At 40.1% G+C, this 22,482-nt stretch overlaps 1 protein-coding gene across 1 annotated transcript; it reads left to right on the plus strand.

The window, feature by feature from the left end:
* The first annotated feature begins 13,321 nt into the window (after positions 1-13,321).
* On the plus strand, positions 13,322-22,242 carry LOC143285764 (riboflavin transporter 2-like). Its single transcript, XM_076593182.1, has 5 exons — positions 13,322-13,512; positions 14,932-15,572; positions 17,973-18,249; positions 20,479-20,679; positions 21,675-22,242. The coding sequence occupies exons 1-5, from the start codon at positions 13,336-13,338 to the stop codon at positions 21,870-21,872; spliced, it is 1,494 nt and encodes a 497-aa protein (XP_076449297.1). The 5' UTR covers positions 13,322-13,335; the 3' UTR covers positions 21,873-22,242.
* The last annotated feature ends 240 nt before the right edge of the window (positions 22,243-22,482 follow it).

Here is a 22,482-nt window from a genome sequence, read left to right on the forward strand (position 1 = left end):
GCATTCAAACCCTTGGAGACTGGTGGTTAGTTGCGAAAAAGGGGTCTGCTTTTGCTCAGCCTTCAGCTTGCGCTGTGAGTTGAACTACGGTTAGTAGCCAGTCATACTGAGCACTTGGCTACATATATAAATGAATAAATGAATGAATAAATAAATAAGAAACCGGCCAGAACCAAAAACTGTTCAAGATGAGCGAAGTCTTCGATCAGAAGTGAATTCACACAGACACAGACACACAAACATAGTGACAGACGTAGAAACAGACAGACAGACAGACAGACAGACACACACACACACACACACACACACACACACGCACACGCACACACACACACACACACACACGTACAATAAGTGTTCTTGTGTCTTGTCTGGTATGAAGGGAAACAAGAATTTGGACCTTTCTTCTTCCTCTTTCTTTCTTTCTTTCTCTCTCTCTCTCTCTCTCTCTCTCTCTCTCTCTCTCTCTCTCTCTCTCTTCTTCAACTCTGTGAAGCGTATAATATGTTATAGTACAGGAATATGGAATACACCACTGAGTGTATGCAGGAGTCTGGTCTTGTGTTTCATGGAGATGTTGCTGTCCTTGCACGCAGGTTTCAGTCTGGACAGTGTTCATGTGGTCTATGCTACCTTTGAGGGGATTTCTGTTTTGGATCCGTTACCTTTCCCCCAAAATCAAAGCACGCTTCTGATGTCAACGGACACTGAATGATATTATGCATCAGTGAAAGAGCTTAACAGACACGAAGGCTGGAGGGGAAGAAGTTAGTAGGCCCTACTGTGCTGATGGTAAATGGAAAATCATGAAGGGGAATGGTCCAATCGCCGGTAACAATGGGCAGTGAGCACCTACATCCACAGATCAGCTTTGTGGTGGCAGAAAAGAAAGTACTAAAACTCTTATTTCTGCTTTTGTGCTGTCACGAATTGACTACTGTAATTCTCTTCTCATAGGCTGTCCACATAATATTATTCAGCGAATTCAAAAACTTCAAAACAATGCTGCCAGTTTGACTCTCAGAGTCCCACGTACTGATCACATTTCTCCTCACCTCCGCACTCTACATTGGCTCCCCATTGAAGCGAGAATTAAATACAAAGTTGCGTGTCTCTGCTATTTTGTTTTCCACTCCGCAGGACCTACTTATCTTTCTGACCTTATCAGTGTTTACACTCCCACAAGAAATATCCGCTCTTCCTCTGACTGTTACCTTTTGAAATTTTCTCGTGTCAGTACAAGAACCTATGGTGAACGTTCTTTCTTCTTTGCTGCTCCTCACATCTGGAACAACCTTCCTTATCATATCCGTGCATCTGATTCTATTTCTGCTTTTTGCTCATCACTAAAGACTCATCTTTTAAAAACCTATTTATAAGTACTCTCAGCTTCCTTATCTCCAACACCACCCATGTCACCTCACTTTGGATGTATGTAGAGTGGCTAGGGAGAGTGTGAGTGGGGGGATAGTTTTTTGAGAAAGAGTGGCCATGAATGTTTTATGTTACTTGTAATATTTTTCTTTCATGTAAAGCGCCCTGAGCTCTTAGTGAGAAAGGGCGCTAAATAAATGTACAGTATTATTATTATTAAGTGTGAACGAAAACAGAAACATTTTTCCTCTTCTTACATTCAGTCACAGCTCGCTGTTGATCCTTCGCTAAGCGGTATATGACCATGACCATTTATCCCAAAGCTTGGGCGCGGTTAGATGAGCCAGTGTGCCAAATAGCAACAGGTTGGGGGAAAAAAAAGAGGGTGCATCCTAGTCCGGCCAAGAAACATAGATATACACGTAGAGAGACAGACAAGACAGACAGACAGACAGACGGTCGGCAAGACAGACCAGTCTGACGACAGACAGACGGACTGTCAGACAGATGGCTGAAACCGGCAGGTCTACTCTCAAGCGTATCGCAATGGCAATGGGAAACAATGCAGAATGTCTAGAAGCAATCACATGGCTTCAAAATATATACACGTAAACAAAGTCGAAAAGTAATCAACTTTATGTAAACACACACACACGCACACACACACACCCACACACACACACACACAAAGTCTAAAAGCAGATACCGATACGTAAACACACACACACACACGCGCGCGCGCGCACACACACACACACCCACACACACACGGTCCTGGAGTTCCAGACTGCTTTGTTATTATGTCTGAATAGTGTTTTATTATGGCTGCATGGGTGGCACTCAGTCCCAGAACTGCCCCCTCCACACCTATAATCACAATGTCAGCCCCTCAACCCCTCTGCCCAGATGCTGAACACTTTCACCGCCAGACTCGCATTTATGCACAAGCTAGGTAGAGAACTCATGTCACTGAAGGGTGACCAGATCATGGGTCTGTTATCCATGAACCTACTGCTTTTAATTTCGATGGTAGGACAGGCCGTATTTTCTTCACATCGCAAGAGGAATTCCAAGCTATTCTAAGACACCATCTTTTCTGTGTTTATATAATAAGGGAATTTGCACTCTGAATTGACTGACGATGAAAGGGTTAATATGTGCGCGTTTTGGTTTCATCCTCTCTCTCTCTCTACCCCCCCCCTCCCCCTCCCGACCCCCTAGCCTCCGAAAAACACACACACACACACACACACACACACACACACACACACACAAAACCCAACAAAAAACAACCCCATCCCCACCACTCCCCCCCCCCCCCTCTAAAACACACCAAGAACCATTATGTTTCAAAGCCGGATTTGGCAGGTTCATTTTCAATGCACATTAGATTAAATCTGGATCACACGTGTGGGTAGTGCGGAACGGGATTGTTTTTCACGCGCTGTTGTACCAGCTTGTGTGTGTGTGTGTGTGTGTGTGTGTGTGTGTGTGTGTGTGTGTGTGTGTGTGTGTGTGTGTGTGTGTGTGTGTGTGTGTGTGTGTGTGTGTGTTAGAGAAAGAAAGAGGGAGAAGTTTACTAAAAGTGCTTTTTGGACCATATGTGTGTTTGCTGCAGTGCTTGTGTATATTGGAGACGACAACATTAAACATTATATGAATGTGTATATCAGATTGTATTCTACTTGAATTAGATTTGAATAACTTTTTTCTGTTTAAAAAAGTATCAGTTATATGTTGTTTCTAATCAAAGATAATCGTGACCTTAATTTTGTAGCTTTTATAAAAATGAAGTTCGTTGAAAGCTTTTTCCCAACTTATATTTGCTTCTAGTGTCTTAGACCACTTGTGGCAAGGTTTCGGGAGTGTGTCATCACAGTATCGCTGGGATCTTTTGGGCATCGAGTGTATTATTTTCAATGTCCCAGGTATATCACATATATATATTCTGACTTGTTGGCAAGTTAAGACCTACCTGTCGTATATATTTCTTGATAGCTCTTTATCAACAGTTATATGCCAGAAAATGTATATTTATTCAATACTTTCAACAGAATTCATTTTGGGTAAGAAAATGCCCATTATTTACAAAATATGAAACGCAATAATCCCCTTTGTCAGCCAAGTTTCTGTAGATTTATCATTACAAAATACTGGTTCTGACAGTAGGTCACAATCTGATTTAGGTTTCCATTGACAATAAGATTCTTTATAAACCATGAAAGTTTGTTTCCAAAATATATTATTGTTACTTTTACGCAATGAATACATGGTCTATATTTTTCTAAATCGTCAAGAAAAGGGAACATTTCAGCTGCAATGTTTTTTCAATTGATGTTTCGCAATTTTAAACTTTCTTAAGCAAGTAAAATTTAACGCTTCAATTGACCTTCTAGCATCTGGTATGCTTAAACCTCTTCTTTATCACTTTTTGTTGTTGTTTTCCTACTTATTTTGTCTCTTTTGTTATCCCATACAACCTGGAAACATTTTCTGGCATTCATTTATAAAATCATCAGGAGGATTTGGAAGCAAAACCGACTGGTGTATAAATCTGGGTAAAATACGATAGTTTTGCACAGTGATACGTCCCATAGGTATAATATTTCTTTTCATCCATGTTTTGAATGAAGCCTTAAGTTCAGGTAGTTTTTCCACTCAACTTTTTTCTTTCTTAAAAAAATTTTTATTTTTATTTTTTACAATCTTTCACATATAATTCGTAAACAATATCCCCAATATTAAAACTTTCCGGGTTCCATTTAATGTTTAAGTGTTTCATATATTGGTGTTCAAATTCTTACTCCCTAAGCATACAGCTTGTGGTTGTTTTTTTATGTATTTTATGAAAAATCCTGAAAACCTGCCGAATTAGTCTACTTGTTGAACAGATCTTTCAAGCGATATGATATCTCCAATACCAATCAACTGTGCATCACCAGCAAACTGTGATATTCTATGGTCTTAATCATTAATCTTTATACCTCTCTAATCATAATTGCTCAGATTTCTACACATGATATCAACAAAAAAGGAGAGAGTGGGTCATCCTCTGTACAACTCTTTCTGTTGGAATATAAATATGTCGTTTCACCATTAACTATAAGAGTCGACTTTATTCTTTCGTAAAATGTTTGCATCCATATTGTCTCTAAAGCCATATTATGTGTTCAGGGCTATAAACAAAAAATGCCTGTCAAGGGAGTCAAAAGCTTTCTCAAAGTCAAAGCAAATCAAGGTGATTTTCGTGGTTCTAAGTAAATTAATTAAATCAAATATGAGTCTTACATTATCCCTATTTTGAAATATTTGTATACAACAAAAGCAGTCTGATCTTCGCCAACTGATTGCGGAAGAACTTAAGAACAAATATGTTTGCAATGCATGTGGATCCAATTTGTATCTGACGTTTAAAAGTGAGATGGGTCTCCAATTCTTTACGTATTTCTTTGATTTGTCTGGTTTCGAGATATACGGTTCTTTCTCTGTGAATGGCCGAAAGTTCTCCATCTTTCATTGATTGGTTTGAAGGGACTTAAAAAAAAGAAAAGAAAAAAAAGAAAGAGATAATTTTTGCTCCAAACCCATCAGTCCCAGGACTCTTTCCATTTTTAATTTAGTTTTTTTTTGAAACTAGCTTCTTCTAAACTTGTTTCTCCTTCCAACTAAACACTTTCATCGTTTGATAGTTTAGGCAGTTCACTAACTAAATCCTATTATATTGCATGTATCATGCTCTTTGTGCATAGATTTCTGTAACAGGAATCGACTTCATTTTTTATTTATTTTATTCTTTTTTCTTTTTTTTGTTATCTTTTCTGCTTCATTTGTTACTGTTCCGTTATGATCTATCAGTTTGGTCATGCCGTTCTTTTACAAAATGTCTTTTTCCCCCCCTCTAAATTACATAAACAATTCGTCACCTTTTTCTTTGCTGTCCATTTTGCCCTGGATTGGGAAGAAAATTCACTGACAACTTTTACACATCAAACGCTTTCGTTCTTCAGTTTGTCACCACGGTAAAACAAAACAAAACAAAACAAAACAAAAAAACCAACAAAAAAACACACCAAAAAACAAAAAAACAACAACAAAAAACCCCAAACAAACACCCAAAATACAAAAACAAAAACCAAACAACAACAAGCATCAAAATCAGATTTAATTCCCATGTCCCACCGTACAGTAGTAGACGGGACGCTGTGTTTACTGCCATGGTTAATTAATGTTTCAGTTAATTAATTGCGTTGTGAAGCTTTATCTGCTTTCATTGTTGATGTCCCGGTGTCACTGATTTCATTTTATTGATTTCATGTTTTAACCCGGTGTTCGGTTGTGTGTGTGTGTGTGTGTGTGTGTGTGTGTGTGTGTGTGTGTGTCCGTGGTAAACTTTAACATTGACATTTTCTCTGCAAGTACTTTGTCAGTTGACACCAAATTAGGCATAAAAATAGGAAAAATTCAGTTCTTTCCAGTCATCTTGTTTAAAACAATATTGCACCTCTGGGATGGGCACAAAAAAACAACAACAACAACAAAAAAAAGCCAAATTATATGCAAATGCATTTACTGCTATATTTATATTTTTTGTATTCTCTAAATTTCGCACTTTGATCTGATATTCTGACACAACAACAAGAGCATTCATTATTATCATTTTTTGTTCAAACAGGAACTACTTTTTCTAAGCATGGAAGTTTTATTTATTTTGTGAGGTTAAACTGGGTGATTTTTTTTTCTTTATTTATCACTAATAGCCCACAACCCAACCATCATAACTGCAATGACAGGAATGGAATCACCGTTAAATTAACCGTCAACCCCCCCCCCCCTCCCTCCCAATCTTCCCCCCGCCCCCCTAAAGAAAAGAAAAGAAAAGAAAAAGCGTTAAATGAGCATGACCAAGATACAAAGTTCCTTTGGTTCAGAATACTATGATACATACAAGAAACAAACATTTATATCGATAACTACATTGCTTTCGAGTAACATTCTTTTTCAATCAAAGTAAGACATTTGTTATCCCGCTTAATTTGCCACCGCCAAAGTGAAAACGAATTCGCACATGACAGCCATTTATATAAAATCTTCAAAATGGATCCAGAAACGAGAAATAATTTGTTAAAACAAAAAGCAAACAAGAAAATCCTCAACAATTTGCCCAGCTGCTATGCCATTTGACAAGAGGACAACTAACTACCCGCTGTTAAACACACACACACACACACACACACACACACACGTGCGCCCGCGCGCAGATGGTTAAAAAGCAACAAAACAGTTTGCAAAGTGTCAAGATTGTTAAGACTGTTAATGGCTCCTCATTAATCTCAACTCATTATCAGAATGGAATAGAATATGTCTTTATTACCAATTGTACCGACCGGGGTCACAGGGAATATTGCGGGGTGGTGGTGGTGGTGGTGGGGAGGGGATGGGTGGGGGTGGGGTGGGGCAGTACATAAAAAGATACAAAGAAAGAAAAAAAAATTGTACAAACACAGATACAGGTAGAATATTCTTCTTCTTATCATCACCATCATCATTATTAATTATCATCATTATTACCGGCCGCAGACAAACATCAGCGGTAATGCACTACATGGGGAAAGGTGAACTGAGCATGAAAACAGTTCCTAACTGTGTACGGAAGGGCACGTCAAAAGATACACCATGCATGCGTTCACATCCCGCACAGCTGTGTCAGTTTGTGCGTGTATCGTCTGGGTTCGGGACTCTATGAATCAAAGGCTACCGGCAGAAAACAAACAAACAAACAAACAAAAAAGTATGGATCATGTCAGTGTTCATTGAATTTCATTCTTCTCGTTCATAGTACTTTCGATGTAATTTGTTGTTGTTGTTTTTTGTGTGTTCTTTTTGTGGGGAGTTGAAGGGGGTGCAGGTGTGTGTGTGTGTGTGTGTGTGTGTGTGTGTGTGTGTGTGTGTGTGTGTGTGTGTGTGTGTGTGTGTGTGTGTGTGTGTGTGTGTGTGTGTGTGTGTGTGTGTGTGTGTGTGTGTGTGTGTGTGTGTTCTCTTTTCTTGTTCTTTTCTCTCTCTTTTTTTTAAGACTAGTAATAAACGCAAGCACATGTTTATTCATAGTACCGCGCGAGGATATAAACATCAGTATTCTCTTTTTTTTATGTGCTCTCTCTGATACACAGTTTAAAAAGCATTTGACATGCATACCATATAGCACACAAAGCATGATGTACACACATCGCTCGTGATTTTTACCATGCACTAATGACATATAATTATACTGAAGTTAGTGTTCCTCCCTCTCCTCCCAATCTTTCTCTTTGAGCCATACTCATCCCGCCCCTTCCCTCAACACCAGTTTTCTTGTTGTTGTTGTTGTTGTTTTTGTTTTTTTAATTTTTGTTTTTATCAATATGCCTGGATTGTTGTCATTGTCATGCATAAATAATAGTTTTTTTCTTCTAAAAATGGACACACACACACATATGTATATATACACACACATATATATATATATATGTATATAGATAGATAGGTACACACACACACACACACACACACACACACACACACACACGAGCGCACACACGAGCGCACACACGGTGCATGCACACACACACACACACACACACACAGGAGCGCACACACATAAACAAAGACAGACGCACTTACACACAATGCACACACACACACACACACACACACACACACACACACACACACACACACACGAGCGCGCGCGCGAGAGAAAGCAGAAGGAAAGCAGTTCAGCCCTATCATGTCGCCCACCCATCAAGGCCATCCTCACGTGCCGAGTTAGGAGTCACGTGCTATGTGGCAGTCGATAAAAAAACACACCCAAAAAACAGGACACGGACAGTAGTTCACTAAAAAACACACACACACAGCACACGGGCTGCTTGCACCGTGGCGACGAGTGCCGCTGTTGGAACAGATTCCCACAGTACAAATTCTGCAGTGACTTGAACAAGAAGAGTACGACAACGACCCAAGTGGCCGCCGCTTTTTCCGGCAGCGCTTCACGTGAGATCTGTTTGTGTGAACTGAATGGCCCTTGTTTTGTTTGTTTATTTATTCATTTACTCATTTATTTATTTATCTATTATGATGATGATGCTGATGACAATGATGATATTATCATAATTTTTATCATAGCATTATTTAATCGTCATCACCACCATATTATTATTATTATTATTATCTAAGCATATTATTATTGTTATTATTATTATTATTATTATTATGTAAACATACTATTATTATTATTATTATTATTAAGCATATTATTATTATTCTCATTATTATCTAAGCATACTATTATTATAGATGCATACATATTAAAGAAAAAAAAAATCAGTCATTTAACTGACTTAAAGACGTTTTACTGATTAGTATGCTTGCAACTGTTTTGTTGACCATGCCGTGTTATTTTAGGACTTTCACGTCTTGTGGCGAAATTGTTTTGTTTATTACAGAAGAAAACAAAAACGCCATCGGTTTATACTTGATTTCAACCGAATTAACTTGGTCAGAATTTTCGAAAGATAATTAAAATGATAAAAATACAGGCATTTGAAATAACACTGTTAAAAAAAAAAAAGGGAAAAAAAAGAAAAAGAAAAGGGGGAAAAAAAAGAAAAGAAAGAAAAAAAAAGAAAATGCGATTCGTGAACCGAGCCAATATTTTGTGTTAATTGTTCTTCCTAGGGAAACACCGGCACACACACACACTGACACACACACGTGCGTGCGTGCGAGCGTGGACACTTATGCACCCACATGCACACAAGCCCGCACAGTGACGGAGTAGTGGTTTAGTGGTAACACGTCCACCGAGGAAGCGAGAGAAACTGAGCGGCCCACGGGATCGAATGGAACACTCGCCAGTGTTGTCTTCCCGTCCACCAGACCTTGAGTGGTGGACGTTCTGGACGCTGGTACACTATGAACCCACGGCAGCAACAGGATTGACCCTGGCAACATTCTATGGAAAAAAGCAACTGTGATAAGGCAAACACGTACATTTGCGGACAGAAAAATACAGAGAAGAAGAAGGGTTTCACTGCACTGTTAGCGACGCGCTCTCCCTGGGGTAAGCAGCCTGAATTTCTGCGTGCAGCGTGAATTTCACGCAGAGAAATATGTTGTGACAAAGAGTGATGCAGTACAATACACACAAGTTATTGTTCAGGGGCATCTTTCTTTTTGTTTACATTGTATGGGATGCGCCAAACAGCACTGGTTTGAGTTGTTTGCTTGGTTTGTCAAAGAAAAAAAAAAAGAAAAAAAAGAAAGCTACGATATTTGATTGCTGTTGAACAAAAACAACCACTGTGATATTTGAAATGAAAAGGTGTAGGCGATGTGTGTGCGGGGTGGGGGTATTTATCATGATGATGATGATGATAATGATAATGATAACATTATCGTTATTAATATCAGTAATGATAATAATAATAATAATGATGATGATGATGAGAAGAAGTTGGATACTTACTTACATGTATATGTGTACACATACGTATGTCTCACCCAAGCATCAATCATACCATATGTTTTGGAGTTTGGGTGGACGCGCAACAACGAAGTTTACTGCTGAAAGAAGAGATGGGTGTTGTGGCCATATTTAAAAGAGGCAAGGGAGTGAGACGGTGTTGGAGGGTGTCATGGGGTATTCCACGTCTTTGGCGTTTGAAAAGGAAAAAAAAAAAAAAAATCTTCGTCCCTAAGTTTGAGTTCTGACGTGAGGTATCCTAAGAAGTCGAGTATACCTATCAGAAGAAAAGCGGAGCTACATGGTATAGATACACAGATGCGTTCTATACTCCGTTTTACACTTTACAGATGTTTTCTTTGGAACAGGAAATACGCATGATGCTTTCCAAATTGGGGTGTGTGTTTTGGGGGTGGGGGGTTATTTTACGTTTTTTTGTGTTTTTTTTTAGTTATTATTTATTTGTGTAAGCTTATCTATCATTTATTCACCTTTTTTATTATTATTATTATTTTTTTTTAGTTATTATTTATTATTTATTTATTTGTGTATTCACCTTTTTTTCTTTTTTTTTCCTCAAGGCCTGACTAAGCGCGTTGGGTTACGCTGCTGGTCAGGCATCTGCTTGGCAGATGTGGTGTAGCGTATATGGATTTGTCCGAACGCAGTGACGCCTCCTTGAGCTACTGAAACTGAAACTGAAACTGGTCAGAGACTGATTAAAGTTGACAGTTAAATGTTTGTAAAGTTGTTCTGCACAATGTCCAAGAGTGTTTGTTTTAATACCATACGGACCACCCTGTTTAAGAACGTCATCATCAGTGACAACTATTTTCTCCCCTTGTTGTTCCAAAGGAATTTTGGTCAGGACGTTAGCTCTTTTCTGTTTTCATAGAAGGCGTGATGGTCAAACCGTCCCTGCAGAAAAGGCATTCAGTTTGTAATCTGCTTTCTCAGCTGAACACTGTATTACAGGTTCCTTTTCTCTGTTTTTTTTTTTATGACCGCTTATCAAATTTTGCACTTCCCAAACCCGTTTCATATTGTTACCAGTTAAAATGGCCTCTGTTTTGCGTTCCTACTCTGTTTTACCATTCTTCAATTCTGCTTTCACTTTCTTGTTATGCGTTTATACTCTGTTTTACCATTCTTCAATTCTGTTTTCACTTTCTTTTGTACTTTCTTTAACTTATCCTTGTCTTTGCTATAGAATGCTCTTTTCTTCGTATTAAGAGCAGCTTTTAACTATTTGTTAATCCATGGCTTGTTGTTTGAAAATGTTTAATTTTATTCATTGGGAAAACACAGTCCTCTGTCACAAAATCTGTCAGTTCGCGCACATCATCCGCTGCATCCACACACCCCAGTCTGTGCTTTTGAGACGACCCCTCAAAGTCTCAACAGCGTCAACAGTCCAATCACTAACTGTCCTGTTTACAGGCGCTACCGATTTTCAGTGGGTCTGATGCCTGGACTCATGTGCACAGGGTTATGGTCTGATCCTCCAAGAGGTGGCAGCTGTAGATATGAATAAGTATATTCCACATTCGAGTAAAAGATGTCAGAAGTGTTGTCCTTTCGAAACAGTGGTGTCATCCAAACAATATTACTGTTGTGCAATATTGTTTGGATGATACACCTACTTATTTACATATGTACACATTCCCCCTCCCCCATTTCTCATTAATTTTGTCCTGACCCATTGGACTGTATGTGGCTGTAGTTATGTAACTGTTATACACACGCCTGGATGAGGAGCGGTCGAGAGACCACACCCACCATGTCTCGCTTGTTATATCTCGTCGCTTAATTGAAGAGGAGTATTCCCAAACACGCAAAGCTACAACTCTATCGCTGCGCGCCAGAATAAAGCATTATTTTTATCATTATCATTATACTTTTTATACTCATATACCGCCTATATTCGATCAGAAACCAAACTCAAAGCAAACAGTCATTTGTATTACAGGCTGCCCATGTGGGCAGAGCTGACAGACATCTGCCTTCAGGCGCTCATCGTTCGTTTCCTGTGTCATTCAGTCAGGCTGTCAATCATAAGAAATTTGCCAGGGACAACCCTTTTGTTTCAGTGGGTTCCTTAATTAACGTGCGCTAAGTGCATGCTGCACAAGGGACCTCGGTTTATCGTCTCATCGAAATTACTAGCGCCCAGACCACCACTGAAGGTCCTGTGGAGGAAATACTGGCGAGTGTGAGATTCGACCACGTGCGGTCAGATTGTCTTGCTTCCTAGGCGGACGCGTTACCATTTGGCCATCACTCCTTTGGAGGTCTTCATGTGCATTTGGCCTTGTGTATGACTTGTACGTATAGATGATGATAATATGGATACTTATATAACGCCTATCCTGGGTCAAAGACCAAACTCTAAGCGCTTTACAAACACAGGGTCATTTTCCCAACTGGTTGCCTACCTGGGTAGAGCTGACTGACGGCTGCCATTAGGCGCTCATCATTCATTTCTTGTGTCAGTCAATCAAATCAGTTTCAGGTACGCACACATACACACTCAGACAGACACGTAACATTTTACGTGTATGATCGTTTTGTTTATCTACCCCGCCGCGTAAGCAGCCATACTCCGTTTTCGGGGGCGTGCATGCTGAGTATGTTCTTGTTTCCTTAACCCACCGAACGCTGACATGGACTACAGGATTTTACCGTGCATATTAGATCGATCTTCTGCGTGCATATACACACGAAGAGGGTTCAGGCACTAACAGGTCTGCACATTTTGTTGACCTGGGAGATCGGAAAAACCTCCATCCGTTAACCACCACGCGCCGTTACCCAGATTCGAACACACCCGGGACCCTCAGATTGAAAGTCCAACGCCTTTAACCACTCGGTTATTGCTAGATGCTGTCCTTTCCCCCCAGGAGCTGAGGAGAGACCCAGCATGAGTCAGGACCTGTGCCAGGTGCTTCGTCTTTTGTACTTTCTTTAACCTATCCTTGTCTTTGCTATAGAATGCTCTTTTCTTCGTATTAAGAGCAGCTTGTATCCAGTGAAATAGTTTATCTGCAGTGCAATGTTCCATCTTTTTATGCATACTGTCTGTTATTTTTGTATCCAGTGCGATAGTTTATCTGCAGTGCAATTCTCCTTCTTTCTGTGAATACTGTTATTCTTGTATCCAGTGCAATAGCCTTTTATCTGTAGTGCAATGCTCCGTCTTTTTATCCATCCAGTCTGTTATTCTTGTATCCAGTGCAATAGAAATTTGTCTGCAATGCAATGCTCCTTCATTTTATCCATATGGTCTGTTATTCTTGTATCCAGTGTAACAGTTTATCTGCAGTGCAATGCTCATTCGTTTTATCCATATGGTCTGTTATACTTGTATCCAGTGCAATAGTTTATCTGCAGTTTGATGCTCCATCCTTTTATCCATAACGGTCTGTTATTCTCGTTCCCCAGCAGCTGAGGGGAGACCCAGCATGAGTCAGGACACGTGCCAGGTGCGGGGCACCAACCTGCTGGTGGCCCTGCTGGTGGTGCTCTTCGCCATTTCCTCCTGGGTCGACATCAACGGCATGTTCGTGGAGCTGCCCATCCTCACACAGAAACTGCCTGAGGGCTGGAACCTCCCTTCCTACATGGCCGTCACCATTCAGGTAATGCAGTCACCGTTCAGGTAATGCAGTCACTATTTCAGGTAATGCAGTCACTGTTCAGGTAATGCAGTCACTGTTCAGGTAATGCAGTCACTATTCAGGTAATGCAGTCACTATTCAGGTAATGCAGTCACTGTTCAGGTTGTGCAGTCGCCATTCAGATAATGCAGTCACTGTTCAGGCCAAGCCGTTTACAACAGACGTTTTACATTTATCTTTGTTTTATGTCGATGATTATGAAATAATGGCAATGGTACAGCTGTGGATAAAGAATCGGATCCATTTACAACTGAAATTGTTGGTTTTTTTTGTTTTTTTGTTGTTGTTTTTTAGATATCCCTTTCTGCATGGCTGTCACTATTCTGATAAACACTTTAGTCTGTGCGGGAAATAGTATTTATTGTCAATGGTTTTATATGTAATCGTTTAGTTTGGTAGAGTTTATAGTCACTGATCTTCAGTAGGTATACATGGATTTCTCTCTCTCATTCTCTCGTGCACACACACACACACACACACACACACACAAACACACACATTTTACTCAACTAAAAAAACGAACTAACAAGCACCTACACACGCACACACAGCATGCAACCAATTTTCAGCGTGAATATGTACATTTCCTAAGTGTGGAAAATCCAACACACACACACACACACACACACACACACACACACACACACACACACACACACACACAGAGTTTCAGTTTCAGTTTCAGTAGCTCAAGGAGGCGTCACTGCGTTCGGACAAATCCATATACGCTACACCACATCTGCCAAGCAGATGCCTGACCAGCAGCGTAACCCAACGCGATTAGTCAGGCCTCGAGAAAAAAAAGGTGAATAAATAATAGATAAGCGTACATAAATGAATAAATAATAATTATAATATAAAAAAAATTGGCCTACTTTCGTACAAGAGGTGTTACTGTCTATGGACTTGGCTGTGCCAATGACCCAAGACAATGGTGATAGAACGAAAAGAAAACGATGGTCTGGTCATATCAATAATGATGACGATGATGATTTACATCATATATTATATTATATTATATTATATCATTTCTTTTTATGTTAATGTCGTATACAAAGCACACACACACACACACACACACACAAATGTTGCATGTCTGTATGAGTACCATGTGTGCGTGACTGATCGAATGACACTGAGGAAACGAATGATGAGCCGGCGCCCAAATCAGTGGCAGCCGTCAGTCGGCTCTACCAAGGTAAGGCAGCCTGTTGTGCCAGATTAATGACTCCGTGTTTTTAAAGCGCTTAGAGCTTAGTCTCCGACCGAGGATAAGTGCTATATAAATATCCATATCATCACACACACAACAAAACAAAACAAACAAAAACAACAACAAAAAACAACAAAACTGAATTGGATACTTTTGTTTGTTTTCAGATGGCCAACGTTGCCCCGTTTGCCTACACGGCGATACGCACAGTCTGTCCACGCTACAACATTGAGATCCCTGTCATCTACGGCATCATCTCTATCGGGATCCTGTCCTGCTTTCTGCTTGTCTTCTTCTGGGACACCACTGCCGTTGTGGCTGGAAGCGTGCACAGCGTCGGTTTGCTGTCCCTGCAGTTTTTCCTGGCTCTCGTCGACTGCACCTCCTCTGTGGCCTATCTCTCCTTTATGGCGACCTTCAAACCGTGGTATTTACCGGCGTTTTACGTCGGGGAGGGGATCGGCGGACTGCTGCCAAGTCTGACTGCTTTGGTGCAGGGTGCGGGGGAAATGCGTTGTGTCAACGAGACCATCCTGCAGAATGTGACAGTGAACGGAACGACCACGATGGAAGTGTCGTTTACGGTCTACCCGAAGTACGAAACGCCCAGGTTTTCGGTGGAGATTTTCTTTGTGTTTCTCACTTCCATGCTGGTGATAAGTTGCATCGCATTCTCCATGTTGAATTTTTGGCGGTATGTCCAAAAGGAAAAGGTGGATGTGGAATGGGAACGGAGGGATGGCCTGACGACGAAACAGTCTTCTCCTGATGTCTCGTATAGAACCGGTTCCGACTGGTGTCAAAACGGGTGAGAACAATGTGTGGATCTAGTTTGTCCTCTTAACACTCTGAACAAGGTTATCTTCTCCATGCATGTTAATACCCATGTGCTTAGTTTGTGTGTGTGTAATACTCTAAGCTGAAATGTTTATGTCGTATATGAGTTTCACCCAATTACAGTTGTTTCATCATCTTTGTCTGTCTGTGTCAGCCACTTTCTCTTCGTTTATGTCCTGGGTTTACTTTGAAGGAAACTCAGCACTCAGCAAAACAAAACTTTCTCCAGAATCGCTGACAAAAGAAAAAAAAGAACAAGAGAGGCAAGGCCTTCACGACTCACTTGTGATACACTTAAAAAAAATCTAATCGTTAAAATGTGTTCCGTATTTGTCATTATAAAGTTTCGGGTTAAAACAAAAAAAAAAAAGAAAAAAAAAAAAAAAAAAAAAAAAGAAAGAAAAAAAAGTCCTAACGAGATTCGAACCCCACGTGTCCGGGTGAGAAGAAACTGTCTTACCCATTACACTATCGTGGCTCCTTAACTGACGTTCTAAAATTTAATATTTGAACATACTTTTCTAAAGGGCGATAAATCAATTGCGGTATTCCCAGTGAGAATGCTGTTTAAATCATATTATTCTGGTGTATCTTGGGCATTCAAAAAATCTTTAAGGGCAATTAAAAATTCTTTTTAAGTCCACGGTAAAGGAGACGTGGCTATCGCCGCAATCACACTGCAACATTTAGCCGTTTTCTCTAGATCTAGATAGATGTACAAGTTTAGTTACACCCGCCGGGAATGTAGTACGACACGGTCGATTCAATTTCTTTTTTTATGTTCATTCTAGTTTTATAGTTTTAAAGTTGATATGAAAATTTAATATTTTGTTAAACTAATAACATGTAGAGCCAAGTACAAGTACTTCTAAACGTCGTAAGAAGTGAAAAGGACTTCATTTTGAGAAAAGTCAAGACTGGAAATTTTTTCGTTTCATCGTGATCAATTCAAGGGTATTAACTCACATGGTTTACAATTTTTAACTGTGAATTCCAACTGATTATGTGGATATTTTTATGGCAATTTGGGGCATAATCCAGTAAGTGATGAGGCGTTCACAAATCTTTCTCTGAATAAATATTTAACGGTCTCCTTCTCCAACTTTCCATCACATGTTATCGTGTATTGTCCATTGAATATAGGTTTGAACAGGCAGGTCAACAACTTGAAACAAAATGGCGTCGTTCGCGTTCGCGAAGAATATGAGCACGCGCTTTGAATGTGTATAAATATGTGTACGCAATTGATTTTTGCCCATGACCTTCAGGGCTCAGCCAGTAGATCTGTAAAGTCCACTCGTCGTGTTGATTTTAGTATTTTCCGAAAAAGACCACTTGGGCGAATGAACATAGTGAAAGCCCTGTACACTGAGAGTAAAACACACAAGCTGTTTATGCATTGAGTATAATTTCAAAATGTAATGTTTAAGATGAGAAAGATCAGTTTAAAGCAAACTAAGTCCCCTAGTATTAATTACAGAGTAATTTCCCTTTTTTACTATCTGCACCAAAACGTTTGCAAAAAAAACAAAAAAACAAAAAACAAAAAAACCTTCCATGCTTAGCAAAAGAAGTTCCTGTTTGAGCAAAAAATGATAATAATGACTGCTCTTGTTGTTGTATCAGAATATCAGATCAAAGTGCCAAGTTTAGAGAATACAAAAAATATAAATATAACAGTAAATGCAGTTTGCGTATAATTTGGCTTCTTTTTTTAAATTTTTTTGTGCCCATCCCAGATATGCAATATTGTTTTAAACAAGATGACTGGAAAGAACTGAATTTTTCCTATTTTTATGCCTAATTTGGTGTCAATTGATAAAGTATTTGCAGAGAAAATGTCAATGTTAAAGTTTACCATGGACACACAGACACACACACGCACACACACACACACACACACACAGACAACCGAACACCGGGTTAAAACATAGACCCACTTTGTTTACACAAGTGAGTCAAAAAAGAAACACAAGAGCTTTGAGAAAAGGAAATTAAACAGTAGTTGGGTTTGTGGCCAAAAGACAGATGGGTAAGATTCAATATTTTGTTTCAGTTACACATTACTTACAAACAATAACATCAACAACGACATTTTAATAATGGCACTCGCATCCAGATGATTGAAAATTAAGTTTGAAATTAATGGAATTTAGAAAATAATAAAATATATATTTTCGATATAGCTTGGTCGTTGGAAGACAGACGAATATATTAAACTCTTCAGTCAGTAAATGAGTCACATCAGCTCTTCTAACATACTTTTGCTAATGGGTTAGGCCTGTCAGTATTTTTAATGGGTACTGATTATTGTTTGCAAAATACTTCAACACGGGACACAGTCACTCACTCACGCAGGTCTTGGTTACAGATTCTTGACCCGGTCAACATCAGGGGAGACCTGTTCGCAGGAGCTGGACTTTATTTCCCAAAGTCTGCCACCGAGTCCTTCCACAGACATACCTAATGGAGACTCCGACTCTGCAGAATGTACAACTGCTGAGGGTGTGGGGTTGCCTGTTCAGAGAAGACGGCTGCAAAGATCGCAGTACTGGACTTTAATGTTGCTGACAGCTTGGGTCAACTGGCTGGTCAATGGTACTCTGCCTTCAATACAGAGCTATTCCTGTCTTCCTTACGGTATTGATGTGAGTGAATGCTTCAAACAGCACCCTCTGTCATTCATAAAAGATTGAGTCTTGTTCTTCTTTTGTCGGTGACTGTGGTGTGGTGACTGTGGTGTAATAATAATATAATGATAATAATAATGACAATAATAGTATTTGTATTTTGTATTTGTATTTCTTTTTATCACAACAGATTTCTCTGCATGAAATTCGGGCTGCTCTCCCCAGGGAGAGCGCGTCGAAGTGGATTTTTCTACAGAATTTTGCCAGGAACAACCCTTTTTTTGCCGTGGGTTCTTTTACGTGCTCTAAGTGCATGCTGCACACGGGACCACGGTTTATCGTCTCATCCGAATGACTAGCGTCCAGACTACCACTCAAGGTCTAGTGGAGGGGGAGAAAATACTGGCGGTTGAGCCGTGATTCGAACCAGCGCGCTCAGATTCTATCGCTTCCTAGGCGGACGCGTTACCTCTATGCTACCACTCCACAGTAATAATAGTAATTAAGTTTACCTAGCCTAATCAACTGTGGTGTGCGTGCATTACAACTTCCGGGTAGTGATGTCAAAATCATGTCAAAATCCCAACTCTTTTTTTTCATGTCATATTCTCAATAGGAATAAATCATGATTGAGCTCCGTGTAAGATCACCTTGAGGCCATCTTTTGTGTTTTTTACTGAGGGGCCAATAACATTATGCCCTGCACCAGAACATTGCTTTGGCCGTCAAAATTTGTCTCAGTAAAAAACGGGTTTCAAATTCATTCATATGCATGAACCACAAACAAAAGGGAGCTGACTTCCGCAGTATTTCCGGGTGTGTCCACGTGTAATTTGAAGGGAAAACTGTATATTTTGTGCGGGTTTTCTTTCTGTATTAGTATGGCATTGAATGAAGCCTGCCGTGGCTGTTAGCCCCATAGGGTTTAATGGGTTAATGGTGTCATGGGTGTAGAAATGAGGGTGGTCATGCACCCGAAAAAATAGTAAGAACAGGAATACTGAGAAGCAGATTATCACAATACTAGATAAAAAGCACGTTATTTGAAAGGGAAAAAATCGTTACTTGTGATGAATTGTTTATTTTTATGTGTTTATTGGATTGTCTGAATACTGTTGTTTCCGTTAGTGGCATTTTCTTATTTTTTTTCCTTTCGCATTACTTATTATTTTGATGCAATTGTTTTTTTCTTCTGATATTTTACATTTTTTTCTCGAACCAAGAGGTGACGGATTCATCCCGGGCAATTCCAAATCATTGTGCACAATAATTACTGTGTTGTGTTGTGTTGTGCTGTATTCCCCTTCATCACAAGAGATTTCAAACTGATCATTTTACCTTGCGCACAATTGTGTTGCGTTGTGTTGTGTTGTGTCTTGGTGTGGTGTGGTGTGGTGTGGTGTGGTGTGTTGTGCTGTGCTGTATTCCTATTTCATCACAACATACTTCAGACTGATCATTTTACCTTGTGCCCGATTTCGTGTTGTGTTCATCTTCCTCACAACAATTTTCAGACTGATCATTTTACCTTGTGCACAATTTTGTGTTGTGTTGTGTTCATCTTCGTCACAACAATTTTCATCAGACTGATCATTTTACCTTGAGTACAATAGTGCTGTGCTGTGCTGTGCTGTATTCGTCTTCGTCACAACAGATGTCAGACTGATCATTTTACATTGTGCATAATTTTGTGTTGTGTTGTGTGTTGTATTGTGTTGTGTTCATCATCGTCAGAACAGTGTTCAGACAGATCATTTTACCATGTGTACAATGGTGCTGGGATGTGCGGCATTCGTCTTTGTTACAACAGATGTCAGACTGATAATTTTACATTGTGCATAATTTTGTGTAGAGTTGTGTTGTGTTGAGTTGTGTTGTGTTGTGTTGTGTTGTGTTGTATTCATCTTCGTCACAACAGATGTCAGACTGATTATTTTACCTCGTGCACAATTTTGTGTTGTGTTGTGTTGTGTTGTGTTGTGTTGTATTCATCTTCGTCACAACAGATGTCAGACTGATCATTTTACATTGTGCACAATTTGTGTTGTGTTGTGTTGGGTTGGGTTGGGTTGTATTCATCTTCGTCACAACAGATGTCAGACTGATCATTTTACATTGTGCACAATTTAGTGTTGTGTTGTGTTTTGTTGTCCTGTGCTGTGCTGTACTGTGCTGTGCTGTATTCCTCTTCATCGCAACAGACTTCAGACTGAAACTGCAAAATGCGTCTGTTCCCTCCCTCACCAGACGTATCACCTGGCAATGACGTTGTCCACCATCACGAACCCGGTCGCCTGCTTCTGTCTGTTCTTCGTGCAAGCCAAGTCTGTGCGCTCTGTGTCTGCACTGTCTGTGCTGGGGTCTGTTCTGGCAGCCTACGTGCTGTACACTGCTGCCTCCAGTCCCTCCCCGCCCCTCAGCAGGCATGCTTTGGGGTCTGCCTCTGTGGTGAGTGTGTGTGTGTGTGTGTGTGTGTGTGTGTTGGGGCGCATGTACGTTTATGTGTATTTGATTGTGCTTTCATATCTGTGAAACTGCAGATTTGTTGCATATATGTTATGCATGTGTGTGTGTGTGTATGTGTGAATGTGTGTCTGCATGTTTTACGTTTATTTGCTTATTTATCATCATTGTTGTCTTTTCTTATGCGCTTAGAGTTGACTTCATCAAGATTTTGCGCCTTATAAATATCATTATTATTAGTAGTACTTTTTTTTTTATGTATTTATCTATTATTTTTTATTTATTTATTTTATTCGTTTATTTATTTATTTTTTCTCAAGGCCTAACTAGGGGTTACGCTGCTGGTCAGGCATCTGCTTGGCAGAGGTGGTTTAGCGTATATGGAGTTGACCGAACGCAGTGACAACTCCTTGAACTACTGATACTGATACTGATTCCTCCGTGCACAGTTGTGAAAGAGCAAGGAGAGCAGATACCAGATGGAAGTGTGTGCGTGGTAGTGTGTGTGCGTAGTTTTTTTTGTTTGTTTGTTTTTGTTTGTTTGTTTTTTTGTTTTTTTTTTTTGGGGGGGGGGGGGTGAGGGGGGGGGGAGGGGGTTCGTCTCTATGTGTATTTGTTCTAGACAATCAAAAATGTAACTAGCTAGCTGAATTGGAACGAATCAGTATATCATATTTTTATATGCAAATTTCGAAAACAACTATGGACAAGAACTACACATGAAATGACATATTTAATTTTCTCATTAATTCGTTTACGATATAGCTGTCACACGTTCATGAAACTGAATTAGCGAGACGGAAATGGAACTGTCCGTAAAATGTGTCTTTGTGAAAGCTGTGACATACAGAGTTATCGGGGATGGGGCGTGGGGTGGTGTTGCCTTTCTGGTTATCCTTCACATCATGTTCACGTGTGGCTGTGTTGCCTTACAGGTAATGATTCACATCATGTTCACCTGTAGCTGTGTTGCCTTGCAGGTGACGGCATGGGTACTGGTGGTGTTCTTCCTGACCTACACCAAGATCTCCATCGCAGCCATCCTGCGTGAGGAAGGCAGACGGGCGTTGCTGTGGTGTGGGGCCTTCACCCAGATCGGGTCCCTGGTGGGGGCGCTGGTCACCTTCGTCTTCGTCAACGTTTATGGGGTGTTTCAACAGGCCAGCCTGTGCGCTTAGTGCGCTTACTTCAAGTGCAGTGTCACCTGCTTGCTATTCAAGTATCATGGTCAATCTTTGTGGTGAAGGCATGCCTTTAAAATCTCACTGACTAAGCTGAGAGGGGTGTCCTGGAGTTTGTACAACCCAGGACTTCCATTGCGTCTCACCTACGTATCTTACTGACTGTTGTTCTGTTTTCAGCTACGTAGGTTAGGCAAAATTCACTCTGTCCTTTCCACTGCTGCTGCCAACAAACCTGCTGTTTCTTTCATACTATCTATATTAGACTTCTGCAACTGTCTTGTCGCTGGTCTCCCTGATAACAAACTGAATTAACTTCAACGCATTCAGAATCATACAGCCCTACTCGTATTCCGTAAACCCATAGTGTAACATCGCTACTGAGAACACTTCACTGGCTTCCTGTTAAAGCAAGAATTCAATAAAAAGTAGCTTGTCTCTGCTTTCAGTGTCTCTATTACAACAATGTCAGGTCTTCTCCATCTATACCATCCTTCTAGGTCACTGCGCTCATCTCTGCTGACAGTTCCTCGGTTGAGACCTTTGGCAGATGATTTTTTTTTCTGTCTTTGCCCCCACAGTCTGAAAGTCCTTGCCTCTGTTCCCA

The sequence above is a fragment of the Babylonia areolata genome, chromosome 9 (assembly GCF_041734735.1).
Source record: "Babylonia areolata isolate BAREFJ2019XMU chromosome 9, ASM4173473v1, whole genome shotgun sequence".
NCBI classification, from domain to species: Eukaryota; Metazoa; Mollusca; class Gastropoda; order Neogastropoda; family Buccinidae; genus Babylonia; species Babylonia areolata.